The following is a 19787-nucleotide window of genomic DNA, read 5'->3' as shown; positions in this document are numbered from 1 at the left end:
ACAACCAATATGGCCTGGAAATAAAATCGGAGATTTACCCACATTTCAGATTTTCATGGAAATTACTATGGGTGTTAAAAAAAATAATAATCGATTCGGCAATATATCGCGATACTACATCGTGCAATTCTCGAATCGATTCAATAGGCGGCTGAATCGATTGTTAAACTTCCATTTTTACTGGAAAAATATTCAACAAAACGTCTTACTTCGCGTTAGGGTTCACACCTTAAGCATGGAAGAATGTTATATGAACGGAACATTAAACCTTAATATTTTATTTTAATGCTGTTCAAACATGAAACAGATTACAACCTGTATAAGACTGAAGTTTCAGAAGAATAAATAATACATTTTCATACAAATCTTACACTGTACAAGTTTACTGATTAGTATTTTCTAAATTTGAATGAAAAAAATCGCAACAAGCGACTTATAAAATTCGTATCGGGATTAATCGGTATCGAATCGAATCGTGACCTGTGAATCGCGATACGAATCGAATCGTCAGGTACTAGGCAATTCACACCCCTAGAAATTACATTATTCAGCCCTGCGATTGGCTGGCAACCAGTTCGGGGTGTACCCCGCCTACTGCCCATACTCAGCTGGGATAGGCTCCAGCACCCCCTGTGACCCTTGTGAGGAGCAAGCGGTTCAGAAAATGGATGGATTACATTATTCGGAATTAGGGCTGGGAATCTTTGACTGTCTCATGTTGACAAATATCGGCATCGGCCTTCTGACGAATCTAAAAGTCGAAAAAGCTGGAATCTCGCCTAGCAGTTGATTGCTTGCAAATGTAGCAAATTTTGCGTTTTCATTAGGATTTTACTAGTTGCAAAGACATTTCAAACATATTCAGACAATTTTTTACTGTCTGCGAAGATCTTTTTGAACCCTGACGAAAACCCAAAATTAGATATTTAATTTTGCATACATTTGTCACTGCTGACACTGGGAAGTACGGAGCCCCTAAAGTGACATGGGAGAAAAAAAAATAAATTAAAAGTTTCTCGTCCGGACGAGAAACTTTCTTGTCCGGACGAGAAACTTTCTCGTCCGGACAAGAAACTTTCTCGTCCGGACAAGAAAAGTTTCTTGTCCGGACAAGAAACTTTCTCGTCCGGACAAGAAAAGTTTCTCGTCCGGACGAGAAACTTTTCTCGTCCGGACGAGAAACCAGCATACTCGTGTGGGAGACGTTATACTAACTACATATCAGTTTGTGTTCATGTGTGAAAATGATAGCACAGGACCTAGTCAGGTTCTATTTTCACCTGGGACTTTATTATAAGGACATTGCTGCGTTACTTGCAAGTCGGCACCATTATGTTGTGTCTGAGAGACATTTAAAACGAATTTTGAAGTCGTGTGGTCTGCTGCGGCGCAAGGAATATTCATTTTTGGATCATGTGGTTAATTTTATTCATGGACTTTTACAAACATCTGGGCAGCTCTGCGGATATCGATGGGTGTATACTAAATGCAAGGAGAATGGATTACGCGTAAAAAAAGAACAGGTGCGCCTAATTATTCAAGAACTTGACCCAAGAGGTGTTGCGCTAAGAAGAAGGAGACGGCTCCATCGCCGGAACTATTTCGCAATAGGACCAAATTACATTTGGCACTTTGACTCATACGATAAGCTAAAACCATTTGGAATATGCATTAACGGCTGCATTGACGGATTTTCCCGCAAAATCATATGGATGAATGCGTTCACCACCAACAGTGACCCAAAAATTGTTGGAGGCTACTACATGGAGGCAATCCACAGATTAAGTGGTTGTCCAAGAATTGTCAGAGGAGATCGGGGCACAGAGAATGTTAAAGTCCGAGACTTTCAACGATTTCTCCATCGCAACATTCACGACGGCTCCAGCGTTGAATGCTACATCGAAGGCGCAAGCACAGCTAATCAGCGCATCGAGAGTTGGTGGGGCTTTCTCAGAAGGCAATCAATGGAATTTTACATCTCTCTCTTCACTGATCTGAAGGACCGTGGTTTGTTCGATGGATCATATATGGATCGAAATCTGATTCAGTTCTGCTTCATGGGCATCATTCAGGTAAGCCATAGTTTTAATGTTCAATTGTCAACATCGGCTCAAAAACAGTAAATATCGTATATAATTGTTAATTGGAATACAATGATAAAGCATGAAAAACGGTTTTTTTTTTTTTTTTTTTAAATTATATATTGCATATGTAGTATAGGCAGAGGACAGTATTGGCCTAGCCGCACCGCACATGCCTGCTGTGTAATGAAACGGCACCTGATGCCGGGAACGGGTATCAATATCAGATTATAATAAAATCAGGACATCTGTGATCTACTATTAATAAGTCATAACAACAACAAAAACATAATGTTTACATTTTAGGTGTATAAGGATCCACATACGCAAATGAAGTGAGGTCTCCTCCCCACCCCGGATCCTGCCCAAGTGGCCAATTTATGACTGAGCATTGCATGTGCCGTTCAAAGCGGTTTTCTGTATTAATATCAGATGCAAATACTGTCACTTCAATAAATTTGACTTCATTCCGCAGTTAAAGGGTGCATCGAATGTAGTCAGCAATATATTGTAGCCTACTTTTTTTATGCTTTGTTTTCACACTCGTACATGGTCTCCAAGGTGGGGGAAACGAACTCACACCAACTTGCACCGTAGGCAAGTGACGGTAACTACTCCGCCACCCGGAGACCCATATTGTAGCCTACTTGCAGCACACCATTTGTAATTGATCAGTGAGGTCTGGAGCTGTTCATGGTGATGATGTGTCACTGGCCTCACATTCCTATTTGCTGCTCTTTGATACATTCATGCAATTTGAATGTATCGTCATCAAAAACATTTAACATGATTTATTTCAAGAGAACTAACCAAAACTATGACACACAACCACATGAATATTAAGTTTTTATGTTACTGTCTAACATTGCCTACTATTTTTTTCTTTCCCCCCAGGACGAACTAGATGAGACCATCCATGTGTGGGATGCACACATCATCAGACCATCGAAGAACGAAAGGGTACCCAGTGGTCGGCCACAAATCATGTACATGTTCCCAGAACTCTATTCAAGTTATGACTGCATTTCCTCAGTGGACAGAGCTGATGTACAGTTGTGTTGGAGTCGATGCACATTTCGCCCAGCGGTGCCATGTGACATAGAAATATACAACATCTGCAATATTTTAATGGTGGAGTCACAGATTCACAATCCATCTGATGCCTATGAAGCATTGGATCTGTACCTGCATTTGAGGCGTGAGATAACATCTGCTCTGTAATTTGAGATGGATTTACATTTGAACACTTCTAAAAATGAACGTTTCACAGTCCACCATTGGATACTTACTGCAATTGTAATTTTTCAGATAAATTCTGTAGAAACTCAGATTGTAACTTTGAACGGATTATTCCCATATCCACGCTTATTATAACTTATCAAAAAACGTACATACTTTAGCTCGTGTGTAGATCACAAATGGTACGGCTCAATTGTTTCAATTTACATTTCAATTTGTTGTATAGCATAAACAGTACGTATAACATTATCATCAATGCTTGGCTTTACATTGATCATATATGGGAAATGAACAAACCCCTAACAAAGTTCAATAAACCAGTCCATGAAAGGAGAAATTGAATCTTTATTCAGAAATACTGTTGCTAGAAACTACTAGCATTTTTAACATATTGTTAGCCTAATAGCATAATTTACTAAGACATTTTTTCAGTAAGAAAAAAAATTACCAATATGTGAATTAATTTGCATTTTGCTTTGTTTGTGCAGTTTCTTTATTATTTAATCCATGATGTACTATAAAGATTGGATTGAGACAATTTGAGACATTTGAAAATGACTTTGGCTTTTATGCTATTAGACTAACACTATGAGGCTTCAGCAAAAACAGCCATGAATAACATATGAAACAATTCACTAGTATACGCCTTTAAGCAGATATTTTTTTAACTAGTTGATGTTGAATCAACTTATCAATTGCCTTAAATGATCGATTAAAAAAAAACAAACACACAAAATGTGCAAATGGTGCTTGGATGAATTGCACATCACCTTTTGTAAAACTTCTACAATCTCTTGAACCTGAGAAAATTGCAAATTACATGCAGCAAAAAACATCAACAGTGACATAACAAAACATTTTTGGTCATATTTGAAATAAACTGTTTCAGTGAAATGCCATAACAATCTTATACAATATGCAGCCCCTGCACTTGCTACAAAATATCCATTGTAAAGCAATCACCAGACAGGACATTGTCAAACTCTTGACGAAACTCGGGGTATGAGCTGTAGGTGCAAGGTAACTCGAGAACTGATCCACATGTGTGTGCTACAGGCCTTCGACTTAAACCACACAGTTGATTAAAAGTCACTTCGATTTTGTCCTTGCACAGCACAGTGGATCCGGTGCAGAAGCGCAAGAATATCTCCAGTTTTCTTTGGTCAATGTTTCTCACATACCTTAGTAGGTGGTTCAGTGATGTCTGCTCTTGTGGACCGAGTGTTTCAGTTGATGGCTTTATCATCAGGGCCACTTTCTTGTTTGTTGGCTTCTTGGACTCATAAAGCTCCATTATGTTGTCTTTTGTTATGAGTAGTGGCATAGCATTGGCAATACTGGAATGGAAACAGTCAATTATGAACTTTGGCTCTTGAAGAAGTGCCTTGTGTGCAATTGTTAGAGTGGCAGCCCGTAAGTTGTCGTGCGAGGGCAGGCAGTGAGATCCCATCCTTGAGAAGATGTCTAGTAAGTCTTCCGTAACTGTTTCATCAATGTCACCCTGAAATGCTTTTTCAAGTGATGCACGCTCATTCTCTGAAAGAAATTTGGCAAATGAAACCATCAAGAGTTCTTCATCCACTGAACTAAGTCCGTGACAGCAGGCAAGGACAAAAGCTGGTGACAGTCTGATTGGTAGGATTTTGTGGTCCAGGTATCCTTTTAACCACACTCTTCCAAGAGCTTGCCATTTCTTTTCACAATAGTCTGCCCTTAGTCTGGGTACTCGTTCATCTTCCCCCTCACACAGTTCCAAGAAATGCTCCCAGAATGCGGAGTATGCCTCTCTAGACACACCGTCGCTGTCTACAGCTTTCTCATTTGTGAACTCCATTTTTAAATTAACATTCAGTATATTTGGTTCCATGAAGACATGAAGGACATCATCCACTATGTTTACACGTCTTAATTTTACAAGGAGCTGTTCTTTAGTGAAATCTGGTGATGTTGCAACGCTCCTTGAGGATACAGGTACAGGTTCATCATTTGGTGTAGAGTACTGCAAGATATTTCAAAAGAAAATTGATAACTGATTAGTTGATTAAAAGGGAACAAAATATTTTTCAACAACTTTAACAATCACTAAAGCTGTATTTACAAACATCTGCTTTAGATGAAAACAGGATTTAAAAGATTATAACGGTCTTTGTAAATTTTATAGAAAAACAATGAATAGGTAAGCATTTTTTTTAGCATCCAGTTGGAACTTAGTTCTAAATCTTAAGCAACAATACCTGCATACTGTTTAACTCAGATGCATTCCATGGGATAGTGGAGTCTTGGTCGTCATCATCGCCACTAATCGGTCCAAATTGTACTTCATCATCCTCAAGCGATGCTTCAATGGCATGGGCAAAAGGTATTTCCAAAATGTCACCAAAGACCTGGACAGCATCTTCATTTGATACAGGGATAAAATGGTCAACCTCAGGTCCATGCCTGTCTGTTAATTGGCCAAGCTCATCGGAAGACGGAGGATGTAGGGCTTCTTCTGTGTCACTCATCTCAAGAGATGCTGGTCTTGATCGGTCCATTAGTTCTCCTCTCTGTTGGTGATTGACGCAAAAAAATAAAATAAACACATAGTTATTACCTTGTCTTTTCAATGGATCATCTGACCAGGGATGTGAATTTTTACTAGGGCTGCACAATATATCGAAAAAATATGATATCGCGATATTGGCTCTTGCAATATGCATATCGCAAAGGCATGCAATAAGTTCTTGAGCTTAGGGCTCAATACCACAGCGGTGTCGCAATGTAGATGTTACCTAAATGTCACAACAGGAAAGTAACCTGTGATCAATTTGTTTGTGTTTAAAAATATTGTTCAAGCATTTTGGCAATTTCCATACACTGCATAGACTGTAGACTATTTCATAGTTTACCTGCATTGAGCTACTTGGTGCTGGATCCAAATCAGAGGACCTCTCTGGGTTATCCACTTGATTAATTCTTGTCCTCCTGTGCTGATGTCTCTGACTCCGCTTCCTCAAGGATCGTCTCTGCATAGTCAGTAGAAAATACATAAATGCCATTTTATCATTTGCTGTCGACTGAAAATGACATCACAGACCAATGACCAATCACAGGTCAGCTTCAGAAAACAGGGGAGCTGTAATTGGTCATTAACTGAGCACTGAGTAACTGTGATGGCAAAATGGCCGCCCCCTGAAATGGATAAAAATTAGTAGATTTTACTGCTTAATTTATATTCCAAAAACACAATATTAACCAGAATACCATGTTTAGACTAGTGGAGCTTCATCGAAAATATTATTGTAAAGAATATTTTTGGGTTGACTTCCTCTAATTTCTGTATTTCTATTGAAAAAGTCAAACTTTCATAGATTATAGCTTCAGGGCCCACAACTTAAGTGATTTCAAGTATTTATTTTTTTATTTTTACATTATTAGGGCTTCCAGCTCATAAAACCAATAAAACAGGACATCAAAAAATTAGAATGATGGGAAGAAATCACCATGCATACTTCCCAGTATTTTGCATGGGGGGAAAAAAAAGATGGATCCATCCATCGATCCATCTTTTTTTCCCCCATACAAAACATTGGGAAGTGTGCATGGTAATTCCTTCACATTATTCAAATTTTGACATGTTTTAGTGTTTTATGAGCTGGAAGCCCAAATAATGTAAAAAATAAATAAATAATAATAAACAAATAAATACTTGAAATCACTTAAGTTGTGGGCCCTGAAGCTATAATCTATGAAAGTTTGATTTTTTCAATGGAATTACAGAAATTATTCAACTTTTTAAGGATATTCTAATTTTCTGACTAACACCTGTATAGTTGTGACCGTACGCAGTGCCTTTGTCAATAAGGAGGAAGATGAGGGTGGTGGGGTTCATTTGAGGTATGCTACTCCACAACAATCTCCGGTCCCAGTTTTCAAACAAGTCATCTTGTTTATGAATGCAATTTCTGCAGTACAGTAGTCTATGTATTTACACCACTCACGTCACAGAATATAAAATAGCATTACCTTCTGTGGCTGCTCGTCTGGGGTCTCGATGTCAGATGATACATCCGAGAGGAGTATTGTTTTTGCCTTGGAGGTCATGTAAACGCGCAGCATTCCCATTTTACGTTCCTCATACAGCTGGCCCACTGTAACGTCAAGGGACACAACATTGTGGCTATAATCACGAACACCGAAGTGAAAGTCTTCAATCGGTCCTTTTGACGAATGTCCATTTGGAAAAAACAATCCTTTTCCTGTCTCCAGCATCTCAGCCATGGTCACCGATTTGTCAACTGCCAAGTGCCGTGTTCCACCTCCACCTCTTGCTCTTATTTGATGAAAAGAGCCGTTCTGAAAGTGTAGCCATCCCATCTCAACTCGCCGGGTGACTTTGGCTGCACTTTTATTTCCAGCACCGCGTGCTCCTCCTCGGTCGACAGCATTTTCCCGTTCAATACCAAGCCTTTCTCTGATGTTCTGCATGAGCGCAGATTTAGCAGTCTGAATTCCTCCCGAACGTTCGTTCGTCACGGTTCTCCGACGACAAAATGCTCTGATAGCAAGTCGGTCTCCATATCTCGTGACATACTGTCCCAACTCATCATCCGTCATAACACATATGACGTTAATGTCGATCTGTAATTAGAAATGCCAACTTAAAATATGCGAAGCATTTGAGGCTAGCATGCGGCTACAAAAACAAAAGCAAGTAAAGACGCAAATTAAGCGTGCAGCATATGGGGTCTATTCATGTGACAAAAAGTTAACAATCATCCTTACCTTTTCTTCTTTTAGTTGGTCGATGACACTATTCGGTATATTCCTTGTTCTAAGGAAAGATTCAAAGTCCTCTTCTGCTGACATTGAGTCTGCACTGGAAGCAAGTTGAACAGTGGTCTACCGTTCGCCGCCACAAGCTAGCTCTCCTAGTTCCCGCTCGCAGGTGATGTTTCTCGTCCGGACGAGAAACTTTTCTTGTCCGGACGAGAAACTTTTCTTGTCCGGACGAGAAACTTTTCTTGTCCGGACGAGAAACTTTTCTTGTCCGGACGAGAAAGTTTCTCGTCCGAACGAGAAAGTTTCTTGTCCGGACGAGAAAGTTTCTCGTCCGGACGAGAAACATTTAATTTATTTTTTTTTCTCCCATGTCACTTTAGGGGCTCCGTAGGGAAGTCCCAACACTATTTATAAAAATAAATAAATAAAATAAAATACTGATTAAAAACAATTTAAATTTAGAAATTATGTTGAAATTTTGCCCAAAAAAAAGTATTTATTTAATTAATTATTTATTCCCTGCAAACACTGGGAAGTCCCAACACTTATTAATTTAAATACAAAAAATAATAATAATTTAAAAAATAAATTTAGAAATTATGTTAAAATTTTGCACACAAAAAAAGTATTTATTTAATTATTTATTTATTCCCTGCAAACACTGGGAAGTCCCAACACGTATTAATTTACATTAAAAAAAATTAATTTAGAAATTATGTTGAAATTTTGGAAAACTTTATTTAAGGTAGAAAACTATGTGTTTATTTATTTATTTACTTGCTTAGTTTTGAATTTAGCTTAACACATGCTGTGACCCTGGAAGTTCCCTACAATTTATACAATTTCTGTTAACATTTTTAATTTTAAAAAAGCTGTCTATTCTTTATATGTTTAAAAATAAAAAATAAAAAATAAAAAGAATTTTTTATGCTATTATTTAATCTTTTACTGCAAATGACTATCGGCTTAAAATATCGGTTATCGGCCTCCTTGACGACTAATAATCGGCTCTGGAAAAAAAAAAAAGGATCGGCCTATCACGACTTTTTTTTTTTTTTTTTTAATAGCATCTGAAACCAAAAATCTCAAATGAAACATGAAGCAGTAACAGTGCCACGTGGGATGCATACATACAAGAATATATGGATGGATTCAGTATCAAATGTCGTGCACCATTCGGGTGCAGTAGCCTATGCTGACACTTTTTGCACTCATTGGGTGGTCCGGCTTGATTTGGCGTGCAGCAGAATTGACGTCAAGCGTGAGGATTTTCTCACTTGAGCGTAACATTGCAAAGAAAAACTTATGCGGCTTTGTTTAGATGATCGTATGACACGTTAGTCTTACGTTAACAGGGAATTACGCATCTGTCTCTCGCTCTCTGTGGTGTTGCTTTCAGAGGCAGTACTTTATAAAATGTCCTTTTTTCCCCTCTCACAAAATAATTGAGTGACAACAAAACAAAACCTGAAACCTATAAATTCATTCTTTAGCCTGGCGAGCAACTCATCTCCGTTCTTGCTGTGATAAACAACATCCAACGAGCATGGTGGATTAAAAAAAAAGGGAGTGAGTTCCGATTTTGTGCAAAAATGGAAAATGGGAAACATTTGGGCCGTTTCATCCAGTTTGGATATTTGAACTTGACGCAAGTTGCGTGACCCGGAAGCAATTTTCTTTATTTGTTTTAATCTAACTCATGGTCTTGCACTGATCTGTATATATTATTGGATAAGCGCTAAAAGAAAAAGGGGGTCTTCAAAGCAACGCAGACCGTCCTCTTGTTAAAAAAAATAATTACCACCCCCGGCCCTATATAAGAGCGTACGAGCTGCATATGTCTAATCTGTACATATACATATCTGCTCGCGAGATGGGAGTGGTAAGATGGCCACCCTGTGGCTTCAATGGTTTGCATGGGCGTGTATGGGGTGTCGGCTATCCAGTAATATATACAGATCAGTGAGTGTGCACTACGAATTCCAAACATGGGTGATTATGTGGTGGCGGCACGGTGATCGAGTGGTTAGCACGTCCGCCTCCCAGTTCTGAGGACTCCGGTTCGAGTCCAGGCTCCGGCCTTCCTGGGTGGAGTTTGCATGTTCTCCCCGTGCCCGCGTGGGTCTTCTCCGGGTACTCCGGTCTCCTCCCACATTCCAAAGACATGCATGGCAGGTTAATTGGGCGCTCCGAATTGTCGCTAGGTGTGCTTGTGAGTGTGGATGGTTGTTCGTCTCTGTGTGCCCTGCGATTGGCTGGCGACCAGTCCAGAGTGTCCCCCGCCTACTGCCCAGAGCCATCTGAGATAGGCGCCAGCACCCCCCGCAACCCTTGTGAGGAATAAGCGGTCAAGAAAATGGATGGATGGATGAATGGATGGATGGTGATTATGTGGTCTTCAGCGCGGTTAAGAGGGTAACTCTGAGGCCAGAAGACATGACCACTGTCAAAGTCCAGCAACAAGTCAGGTCAAACAACAAAATCGCTTCCGGGTCACACAACTTGCGTCAAGTGAAAAAAAAATCCAAACTGGATGAAACGTCCAAATCGCTCGTTGTCCGTGATTGCCATCTTCAATTTGTACACGAAATCGGAAAACGATGCATTTTTCATTTTCATTTCATTCATTTTGGTTTTTGGAATGAATATTGAGAAACAAAATTGTTCTTTTTTGTACTTCCCGTTTTGTTTGGAAAAACGACTGAGCGAATGATACACGGATTCATTTCCCCAGTCGTCAAGAGAATTCATCTCCGCAACATCTCCAAGATGTGTCCGAGGGTGTATTCAGACCTGCAATCTTTGGTCCGCTTTAAATGAACCAGAGTTCGTTTCCCACGTTGGTGCGGACGTTTTGTGCAGGCCTGAACACACACAAACGAATCCTGGTGCGGACTCAACAAGCGGACCGAGACCGACCTTTGGAGGTGTGAATATTGTGCTAAAATGTGTGAATATGAACCGCACCAAACTAAAAAAAAATAAAGTCCGTTTTTGGTCCGGACCAACCAAGCGGACTAAAGGACTTTTCTGGTCTGAATACACCCCGAGACCTCCAAAAGGTCTCTGAGTAAATCCAACGTGTAAGAATGTATCGCAACTCCCTTGTGGTGCGGCTCCTGTCCAGGAGACATCATGAAAACGTTGCCGCAATCAGGTTGTCTCTAGGCCAGCGAGACGGCCCTGGAAGAGACTGGACTAGAAACTGACTCCAGAGCAAGGGAAATAGGGACAAAAACAGGGCAACTACCCTTGATCGGTGATGGTGCCAAGTTTCGGTTTGTGTAACACAACAAATCAAGACGTTTTGCGGCGATAAACAAGCAAATACTGAATGTCCGCACTTGATGGGAAAACACCGAGAGGCGTTAGCTAGCAATGAGCGTCTGACTGACGGAGCTCGCTGACGCGCGACCACTAACAAAACAAGCAACCGATTCAAGCGGGATTTACAGCCAAGTGTTGTGATTCATCGATGCGGTGAATTTGTGTACCACAGGTGTGTTTGTGTTTGGAGAGTAAACGACAACAGTATTTATCATCTTGGCTCTGATGTCACAACTGGAGCACATCTCGTGTTTACAAAGGATTAAATATATAAATCTGTTTTATTGTCAGTGTTAAAGTGAGCACAAGTTTAGTTTTGCTTCAATTTACACTGTAAATAGCAGCAAACTGAATTGTCCTGTTCCCGTCTAGAAATAGTCCTAAATGAGATTTTGGGCTACGGGCGCAGTGACGTCAGAATCACAGTAACGTTTTCGCCTGCTAAATCATCGCTTTCTATATCAGCCTGGTTTGTTAAACACGGATCGGGAACTTCAACTTAGTAGGGCTGTCAGCATCGAAACGAAGTGTGTCGATCAAGGGTCTCCAAGTTTGGTCCTCGAGAGCCACTATCCAGCCTGCTTTCCATGTCTCTGTCCTTCAGCACAGCTGAATCTAATGATCAGCCTATCAGCAAGCTTTGCCGAAGCCTGATAACGATCCCGATCATGAATCAGGTGTGTTAGTGGAGAGAAACATGGAAAACAGGTTCTCGAGGATCGAACTTGGAGACCCCTGGTGTAGATTCAGCCTTGGAAAAGTTGCTCAACAGAACTCGTTGCTAGCCACTAGCCGCTAACGCAGTTGTGGAGATGTTATGTCCAAGAACGTGAGTGCGACACGACTGTGAGTGCCAAGACTTTTATTTTTATCTTTTAACTTTCACACGTGTACATTCGTTCCGCTTTTTCGGTACTTTGCGACACTGCTGTAACAATGTGTAGCAGTACGGCGTACGGCCATATGCTACAGGAGACAAGTTAAGTCAAACACAATATTTGATGACAGGAACATGCCCCAACATGTGCGGGGGATAGCTTCAAAAATAAAATCCTACTAAAACATTTGCGTTGAGGTCCATGTCTTTCTTTGGGAGGTTTTTAGTTTGAAGTTGGCCTTCGCAAGCGGGTTGGCGTTGTGTTATCGTATGAACAAGTGTCTGTCGGTGAACCAAGAATCCATGATCGAAGCACATCATCAGACAGACGATGTTTAAAAAAAATGAAGTCAGTTTTATATTTTTCACGGTTGTTTGTCTTGCAAAACCTACTAAATAGTAACAAGACCATACTACTCTTAAGGTAAATTTTACCTCAAACTTCGCCAATGTACGAATAAGGTCGTTACAGATTTTCAATGGCGAGAATAGATCAGACAAAGACTAAGAGATTTAACAATCACTTTGGAGTACCGTATGTTTGACGGTTGGGATCAGCACCTCCAAATCCGAGACCATGGTCCTCAGTCGGAAAAGGGTGGCGTGTCCTCTCCGGGTCGGGGGATGAGATCCTGCCCCAAGTGGAGGAGTTTAAGTATCTTGGGGTCTTGTTCACAAGTGAGGGCAGGATGGAGTGGGAGATCGACAGGCGGATCAGTGCAGCGTCTGCAGTGATGCGGACGCTGTATCGGTCCGTCGTGATGAAGAAATAGCTGAGCCGAAAGGCAAAGCTCTCGATTTACCGGTCGATCTACGTTCCGACCCTCACCTATTGTCACGAGCTGTGGGTCGTGACCGAAAGAACGAGATCCCGGATACAAGCGGCCAAAATGAGTTTCTTCCGCAGGGTGTCCGGGCTCTCCCTTAGAGATAGTGTGAGAAGCTCGGTCATCCGCCAGGGACTCCGAGTCAAGCCGATGCTCCTCCACATTGAGAGGAGCCAGCTGAGGTGGCTCGGGCATCTGGTTCGGATGCTTCCTGGACGCCTCCCTGGGGAGGTGTTCCGGGCATGTCCCACCGGCGGGAGGCCCCGAGGACGACCCAGGACACGCTGGAGAGTCTATGTCTCTCGGCTGGCCAGGGAACGCCTTGGGATCCCGCCGGCGGAGCTGGTTGAAGTGGCTGGGGAGAGGGAAGTCTGGGTCTGCTAAAGCTGCTGCCCCCGCGACCCAACCTCGGATAAGCGGAAGAATATGGATGGATGGATGGATGGATAGATGTTTGACTCTTTTTGTCCAATGTTTTGTGATTACGATTAAATTGTGCGAATAAGTCAATATGTAGTCCAATGTCGTAGTTCACTGATCGGCTTTTGATCCAACAATCTGGTTGATGTTGCTTGTCATGCCAAGAACGGGAAGGAGTAACTATTGGGGGGGTCCGTGTTAAGTAAAGGGCAACGCATTTTACCTTACAATTTAGCATTAGCATTAGCATTCAGATTCCGCTGATAGCTGGCACATCATCAGCTTGATGAGTTTGACTTGTACCAATTACCAAACCAGTCAAGTCTTATATTCTGTGCTCTCCAATCGTGGCCTCTGACTTTCCATCTCGGGTAGTTTATGCCGGAATTTAATACCCAAATTCCCCGAACGATTCTGGGCGTGCCCAGCATTTAGCGTCCCCAGCCGTACTTGTGGTTCAAGCTCGGGAAGTAAATATTTGACTTGTTAACTGAACGCTTGTCTTCATTAGCTGAATGTTTGCATGTCCGGCAATTTGTGGTCAAGGGCCCTTGCGGTTAAATTCAGATCTGCTGCTATGTAGGGACTTGCGGTTTAGTATTTCCTGTATGTGTGAAGATGTTTTTTTTTTTTCTTGCACACTTCTACTTCTGTGTGTGGCCTCCAATTGCTTCCGGAAGCAAGCTGCCCACCGGGTCCCTCATGCCTAAATAAAACTCCACTGTCTGGATAGCTTGGCGGGACGCATTCATTCACCTTCTGACTGAAGGAATTTCCAACACTGAGAAGACAAAGATCAGATTCTCCTCATTTTTTCTTCCCTGACTTTCAAGTGCAGGGACAGGATGGCTTCAATGGGCCATAAAAGCAGTCAGTCAGTCAGTCAGCCAGCCAATCAGTCGGCAGAAAGCAAGCAAGCAGCCTGCCAACCGGCTTGTCTTCCCCCAGCTGTTTACATGCTGGCTTCCTGTATCCCACTTAATCAGCGGGATCTGGGTGTCTGCCCGGCCTGGCGCTGGAGAGGAGGTGCAGACTAAACTCCTGGACGGAAGGCGAGAGGAGGGGTGGAAGCGCCGTGTTGTTCATCATCACAAGCGTGAAGCAACAAACTCTTGGTCCTCGGATGTCCAATCTTTGTTACGTATATGGAGGCTGGATTGAAGGATGTTCTCTGATGTCCTGAACCTTTGGTTCATTGAAAAAGGCCAACAGCTATCCGCCGGAGATTATCCAGTTTTTCTTGATTGATCCAAAAATACAGTGACAATCTATGAGTGGAACTGTTTGTCCAAATATGAGCAATGTAATAATTTTCAAAAATTGATGCTGTCATGACTGGATCATGACAGGGTTATGTTTAGGTCATGCAAGGGTTATGTTTGGGTCAAGTGTCTGTTTTGAACTGATGTAACCAGCATCTAGTTTCAACTTGTCTTAAACTATGTGATGTCAGGAGCTATGTGATGTCAAGAGTATTTAATCTCTTTATCTGGTCAACAACCAATCAGATAATTCCATGTCAGTCCTGTTACCCACATGTCTAGCCGCAATCAATCAGATCGATTCACTGTCTATATAAGCTGTCTGAGAAATGTGTGTGTTTGTTGGATTATTACTCTGTCCAGATGGCCACTTTCTTCTCTCTTCCTCGATGCCTTCTCTTTGTTTCTGGTTTAAGTCAAGTTAGTTCCGCGCCTTTTGATGTTATGCGAATAAAGTGTTAAAACTCTTATTTGTGCCTGTGCTTTTGGGATCCAACCTCAGAACCTAACAGATGCTATAGGCCGCTTGCACATCGTAATGCATCATGGGAGTTTTTCCTTCGGGCGCCATATTGGGTGTCCACCGGTTCACAAGGTACACTCGCGAGTTACACGGTAGAGCTTATCAACCTGATGTAATTTTCGCAGTATTTTCACGATTTACCGGAAGATCAAAAACAACGATACAGGCAGAAGGTGTCTCTGTGTGGCGGGATTGATCCTAATTACGTCCTGACCAAGGGCGATTTTTTTTTTTGACGGAGAAAGCTTGCTGGCCAAATGTGACATCTCTGGACATCTTTCACTACCTCGTGTTGACAACATGCTCCATAACACGCCAACAAATCCCTGGAGGCTTACAATTATTTTGTAAGCGGGTGGATACAGAGTGTAAACTTTAACATCGCATCAGAAGAAACTGTTGCTGTTGCACGTAAGTAAACCACATGGTGTTGGTAATTCTGCACACAAAAATGTTGATTTGTTCTCAGGCTTCCTGTTATCATTGTGTTTACATGCACAGCTAGGTTTACCTGATGTGGTTTTTCTAACAATTTTATAACAGGCAAATATGGCAGAGCGTATAAGAATAAAAAGTAACTGCACAGCCTCCCCGTGGCTTAATTAAATTTAATGCTACCCTTTCACTAGTTACATGTTACTTAATCAACTTATTCTAAATGGTTAAGGTTAACCACTCTCAGAGGACGTATTTTTAGTTTCAGTTTCCAGTACAATAAAACGTGTTCATGGTAACTACTGAGCATACTGACAGCTTTTCTTATGATCTCACGGTTAAGGAGGCTGTCACAACACCCAATTTCTGTCTGGTGCCAGATGGCAACAATTCCCATCACTTGTCACGACAACACCAATAGTATTACCAGGTATGTATGGCTTTACTTTTTGTAGTTTCTTATTTAATTCTATGTTTCATATTTTCATTACAATGTTTGTAATATTTTCAGATTCAGGCACAGATGAGTTTAACTGGACGGGACTTCTGCGGCTTTGTGGTGTGGACAAAGTGTGATTGAGCGAGTCCACCCAGAACGCTCGTTTTGGCCAGCTGGAAAAGCCAGAGTTTTTTTTTCCCAAAATCCCCTCCTTACCTGAACTGCTCGGGAGAGCATTTACTAGATCAGCAGTGGACTTCCAGTGTTCCTGCTCAGCCGCTGTCACCTACCACTTGCTCATGTACTTCAAAGATGCGGAATAAAGTAGTTTTTTGTGCTGCAGCAGATTGTAAAATCAAATGATATCACTTGAAGTGTGCCAATCTAGACTGCCAAAAGGACAGTGGTTTTGTGACAAGTGTGAAACAAGGATTATTGGGAAAACTGTAACACAGTACTGGTACTTGTCTTACATTAAAAAAATTTAAAAGAGAGCAACTTTTTCCTCTGTACATAGCATAATGAAAGTCATTGCGTACCCCATCAACATTACATCATACCGTCATCTCAGGATGGTAGGCACCTGTGCTAAAATAAACTACATTAATTAACAGTTCAATTTTTAACCCTGAAATTACTACATCTAATCATTATTCACTTCATTTTTGTGCTTTTAGAAATAATAGAGATTTATGCCATTACTTTAAGAGGGACCATATTGCACATTGAGTCAAATCCTGTCATTTGTATTATGTATAGCTTTGTAAACAAACCCAACAATAGAATTTGTATAAACGATGCCTTTATTAGCGCCAAACAAACAGTCGCATGTTGTCCTCCTCCAATGCTTTGATGCTCGCCTTCGTTACCATCATGTCATTGGCAATCAAGTCGGTGTGGCATGAGATCCCTAAAGAAAAAAATAAAGAAAAAAAAAATCACAAAAAAATACGGTACCAGTAATAGGTTTAATATAGTAAAGTAGTATAGTTTTTTTGTCAGTGTAAAAGAAATGTACACATTTTGTTGCATTTTTTAATGTATGAACATTGCTACAGGCAAATACTTATTTCTATAAACACTTCCAAATGTCTCTAAAATATAAGGTGCGTGTACACACACAAACATAAACACATACATTCACTCATGCATACAATATATCATGTAATGAATTCTGAGTGGCATACCAGAGTCAATGATGTCAGCAGTACTTGAGGGTACAGGTTACTGGAGCTATCTGGCTGCATAACTGCAACAATCTCTGCCACTTCGAGTCGTCTTTTCTTTGCTTGTCTCTCCTGTGCACGTTCATATCTTGGCACCGACTGGGCTGAGACATAGATGTTAGAGATCGACCGATATGCTTTTTTCAGGGCCGATACCGATTCCGATTATCGATAGTCAAGGAGGCAGATAACCGATATTTGAAGCCGATATTCATTTGCAGTAAAAGTTAAAATGTTGGCACCAAATTTTTGAATAATGCAAACCCTAACCGTTCTTTACAATGGATTCTCACACTACACTTTTCATTTTACATCCTTCTATCTGCAATAAGACGGTGGTGGCGGGGGGAGTTAAATGTGGGGGCCAATGTGACATTACCTTTTATAGCATTTGGGATACTTGTAGTTTTATTCTATAAATGTTATATTTTTATATTTTGAAGTAATAGGAGGAACCCTGTCATTCAAAATGTGCATCAGCTGTGGCATTACTTATTACTACAGCAAAAATAAATAAAAAAAATTCCATGAGAAAAACTATTCATCCCTGAACACCATACAGTTCTTGTAGACCTTATTATGATTATTGTTATTGTTACCATATAGACAGTTTTGATAAGCTGAGGATCTTAAATCGAGAACAGCAATATCATGCTACTCCTCTCTACAAGAGAACTGTCAAAAGACACTTCATCATGTAGTTTACTGCCACTTAGGATGCCCCAATCAACGCAGAAAAAGGTTGAGTAAAATAACTTGGTTATAATAATAGTAAGAATAACTTGGTTAAACAGACATTGTTGCGGTGGAACGCTGCCAGTTTCTGCTGTTTAATGTGTTTTACACTTATAGACACGTGTGTGTATATGGGCACACTATTCTCTCACTACTGTACTGTACTGTATCACTTAATGGCACAGATGTACTTGTCTAAGTAATAACTGGGCTGCAACATTGCTAATTCACATTAACAAGCACTATCTTAGCTGTCCACATGAATAGTTACTAACACACGAGAAAGTTATACAACACACCAAACATGAGCTCATTATTCAAAGTATGATGCATCACTGAACATTAATTGCAGCCGTGTACGGCCGTAGATGTTACATATTAGTGGCATCCATTGAGAGGATAATGTCCCAAATGACGGCAGACATGACGTGAAAAGAGAGACAAAACGAGCAAATAAGCACACTATACTTTAGTGCACTTCTCTACTAATGCCAAACATACGGAAGAGAACACGTTCGTGTAGTTAAACGGTGTTTGAGACACTTAATTTGTTACGGAGCGGACTTTAACGAGGTGCACAACGAGCTGTCAATCAAATCGACGTCGAAGCTTAAGGCACACAATGGCAAACCAGTGCGACAAATAAACACAATATAAAGTAACTAAACGCTATTTAGTGTCATTGTGGCATCTCACTGCATAATAACCGCTATGCAACAAGTAGTGGACTGACCCAGAATGCAACGTGTGCGTCACGAGAGGTAAATATAATGACGTTACTCTACTCTTAACATGGAACTAGACAATATCATAATGACAACTGTTAATATTTGGAACCTTTCTAACAAACATTATTTACTTAATTAAGTGAAAATGTGTGTGATTCCCTCCCCGAGTAGTTCAAGTAGCGAATTAGCTACTGGGTGTTAGCCTACATGCTAAGCTGAACACACCACTGTTAGCTAGCGGGGATTCAATGCAAGGCAATGCAGCTCCATTCATATAGTGCATTTAATACACAACATAATTCAATGTGTTTAGCTTATCATGGTGAAACGATCGGCGGAGTCTCTTCTCTTTTAACTTACCTTCGAAGCATGTGTCTGTCGCGTTGTGTCGTGTCCGTGGGTGCGTGTGTGACCGGCTACTGTGATACACGGCATACACTTACTGATTGGTTCTGGCTCTTGCACGGCTAACCAATCAAATGCTGCTATGGGCGTTACATTGCTGGAGTTGGACTCCATAACAGACAGAGACGCTCTGGGCTGCATTCGAAGCGAAAAGACGGAGTTTTAAATGGATCGCTCATATCGGCCGTCAGATTAATAAAACAGACCGATACCGATATGTACCAATATGTCAAATATCGGCCCCGATTATCGGCCCGACCGATTATCGGTCGATCTCTAATAGATGTTGTAACTTGGGACCCAACTTTAATGTTGGAGCCCAGTCGGGATGATTGGACAGAAAAACGGGCGCAGGGCGACCTGTTAAAATAAACAAATATATAAACAAATAAAATATGGAAAGACTGGTTATTTTGCCGCAGTAGGGTGGCCGTGAATAAGTTCTTTAGCATGATGTGTAGGCTACCGGGGGTCTGTTTTCTTGCATCACCCCCTTCTGTCT

At 41.1% G+C, this 19787-nt stretch overlaps 2 protein-coding genes and 2 long non-coding RNA genes across 8 annotated transcripts in view; 1 reads left to right on the top strand and 3 right to left on the bottom strand.

Annotated features, from left to right (window-relative positions):
- The window catches only part of LOC144013547 (uncharacterized), a 219659-nt gene that overhangs the window by 158428 nt on the left and 41444 nt on the right, over positions 1-19787 (bottom strand). The window lies entirely within an intron of this gene.
- LOC144013536 (uncharacterized) lies at positions 3648-8323 on the bottom strand. Of its 2 annotated transcripts, XM_077512550.1 has the most exons (6): positions 8085-8323; positions 7326-7940; positions 6209-6325; positions 5747-5866; positions 5555-5658; positions 5292-5319 (listed from the first exon to the last, which is right to left on the bottom strand). In XM_077512550.1, exons 1-5 carry the CDS (start codon positions 8166-8168, stop codon positions 5566-5568), a joined length of 1029 nt encoding a protein of 342 aa, XP_077368676.1. In that variant the 5' UTR covers positions 8169-8323; the 3' UTR covers positions 5292-5319; positions 5555-5565. The 2 variants fall into 2 exon arrangements, with proteins under 2 accessions (XP_077368668.1, XP_077368676.1); XM_077512542.1 differs by having other exon boundaries at positions 3648-5319; positions 5555-5866; positions 8085-8321.
- LOC144013563 (uncharacterized) lies at positions 15326-17487 on the top strand. Its single transcript, XR_013282285.1, has 3 exons — positions 15326-15728; positions 16096-16182; positions 16264-17487. It is a non-coding gene; the product is annotated as an uncharacterized LOC144013563 (long non-coding RNA).
- Positions 16977-19552, bottom strand: LOC144013559 (uncharacterized). The gene is made up of 2 exons (XR_013282284.1): positions 17379-19552; positions 16977-17101 (listed from the first exon to the last, which is right to left on the bottom strand). It is a non-coding gene; the product is annotated as an uncharacterized LOC144013559 (long non-coding RNA).

Source organism: Festucalex cinctus, chromosome 1 (genome assembly GCF_051991245.1).
Source record: "Festucalex cinctus isolate MCC-2025b chromosome 1, RoL_Fcin_1.0, whole genome shotgun sequence".
In the NCBI taxonomy this organism is placed as follows: Eukaryota; Metazoa; Chordata; class Actinopteri; order Syngnathiformes; family Syngnathidae; genus Festucalex; species Festucalex cinctus.
The sequence above is the reverse complement of the archived record's forward strand: the minus strand, read 5'-3'. Positions and strand labels throughout refer to the sequence as shown.

Coding starts and splice junctions, on each gene's coding strand:
- LOC144013536 (XM_077512542.1), bottom strand. CDS start 8,168: ATGTCAGCAGAAGAGGACTTTGAATCTTTCCTTAGAACAAGGAATATA. Junction 6,326..7,325: donor CAGACGAGCAGCCACAGAAG/GTAATGCTATTT, acceptor CTGACTATGCAG/AGACGATCCTTGAGGAAGCG. Junction 5,320..5,554: donor CTGAGTTAAACAGTATGCAG/GTATTGTTGCTT, acceptor AATATCTTGCAG/TACTCTACACCAAATGATGA.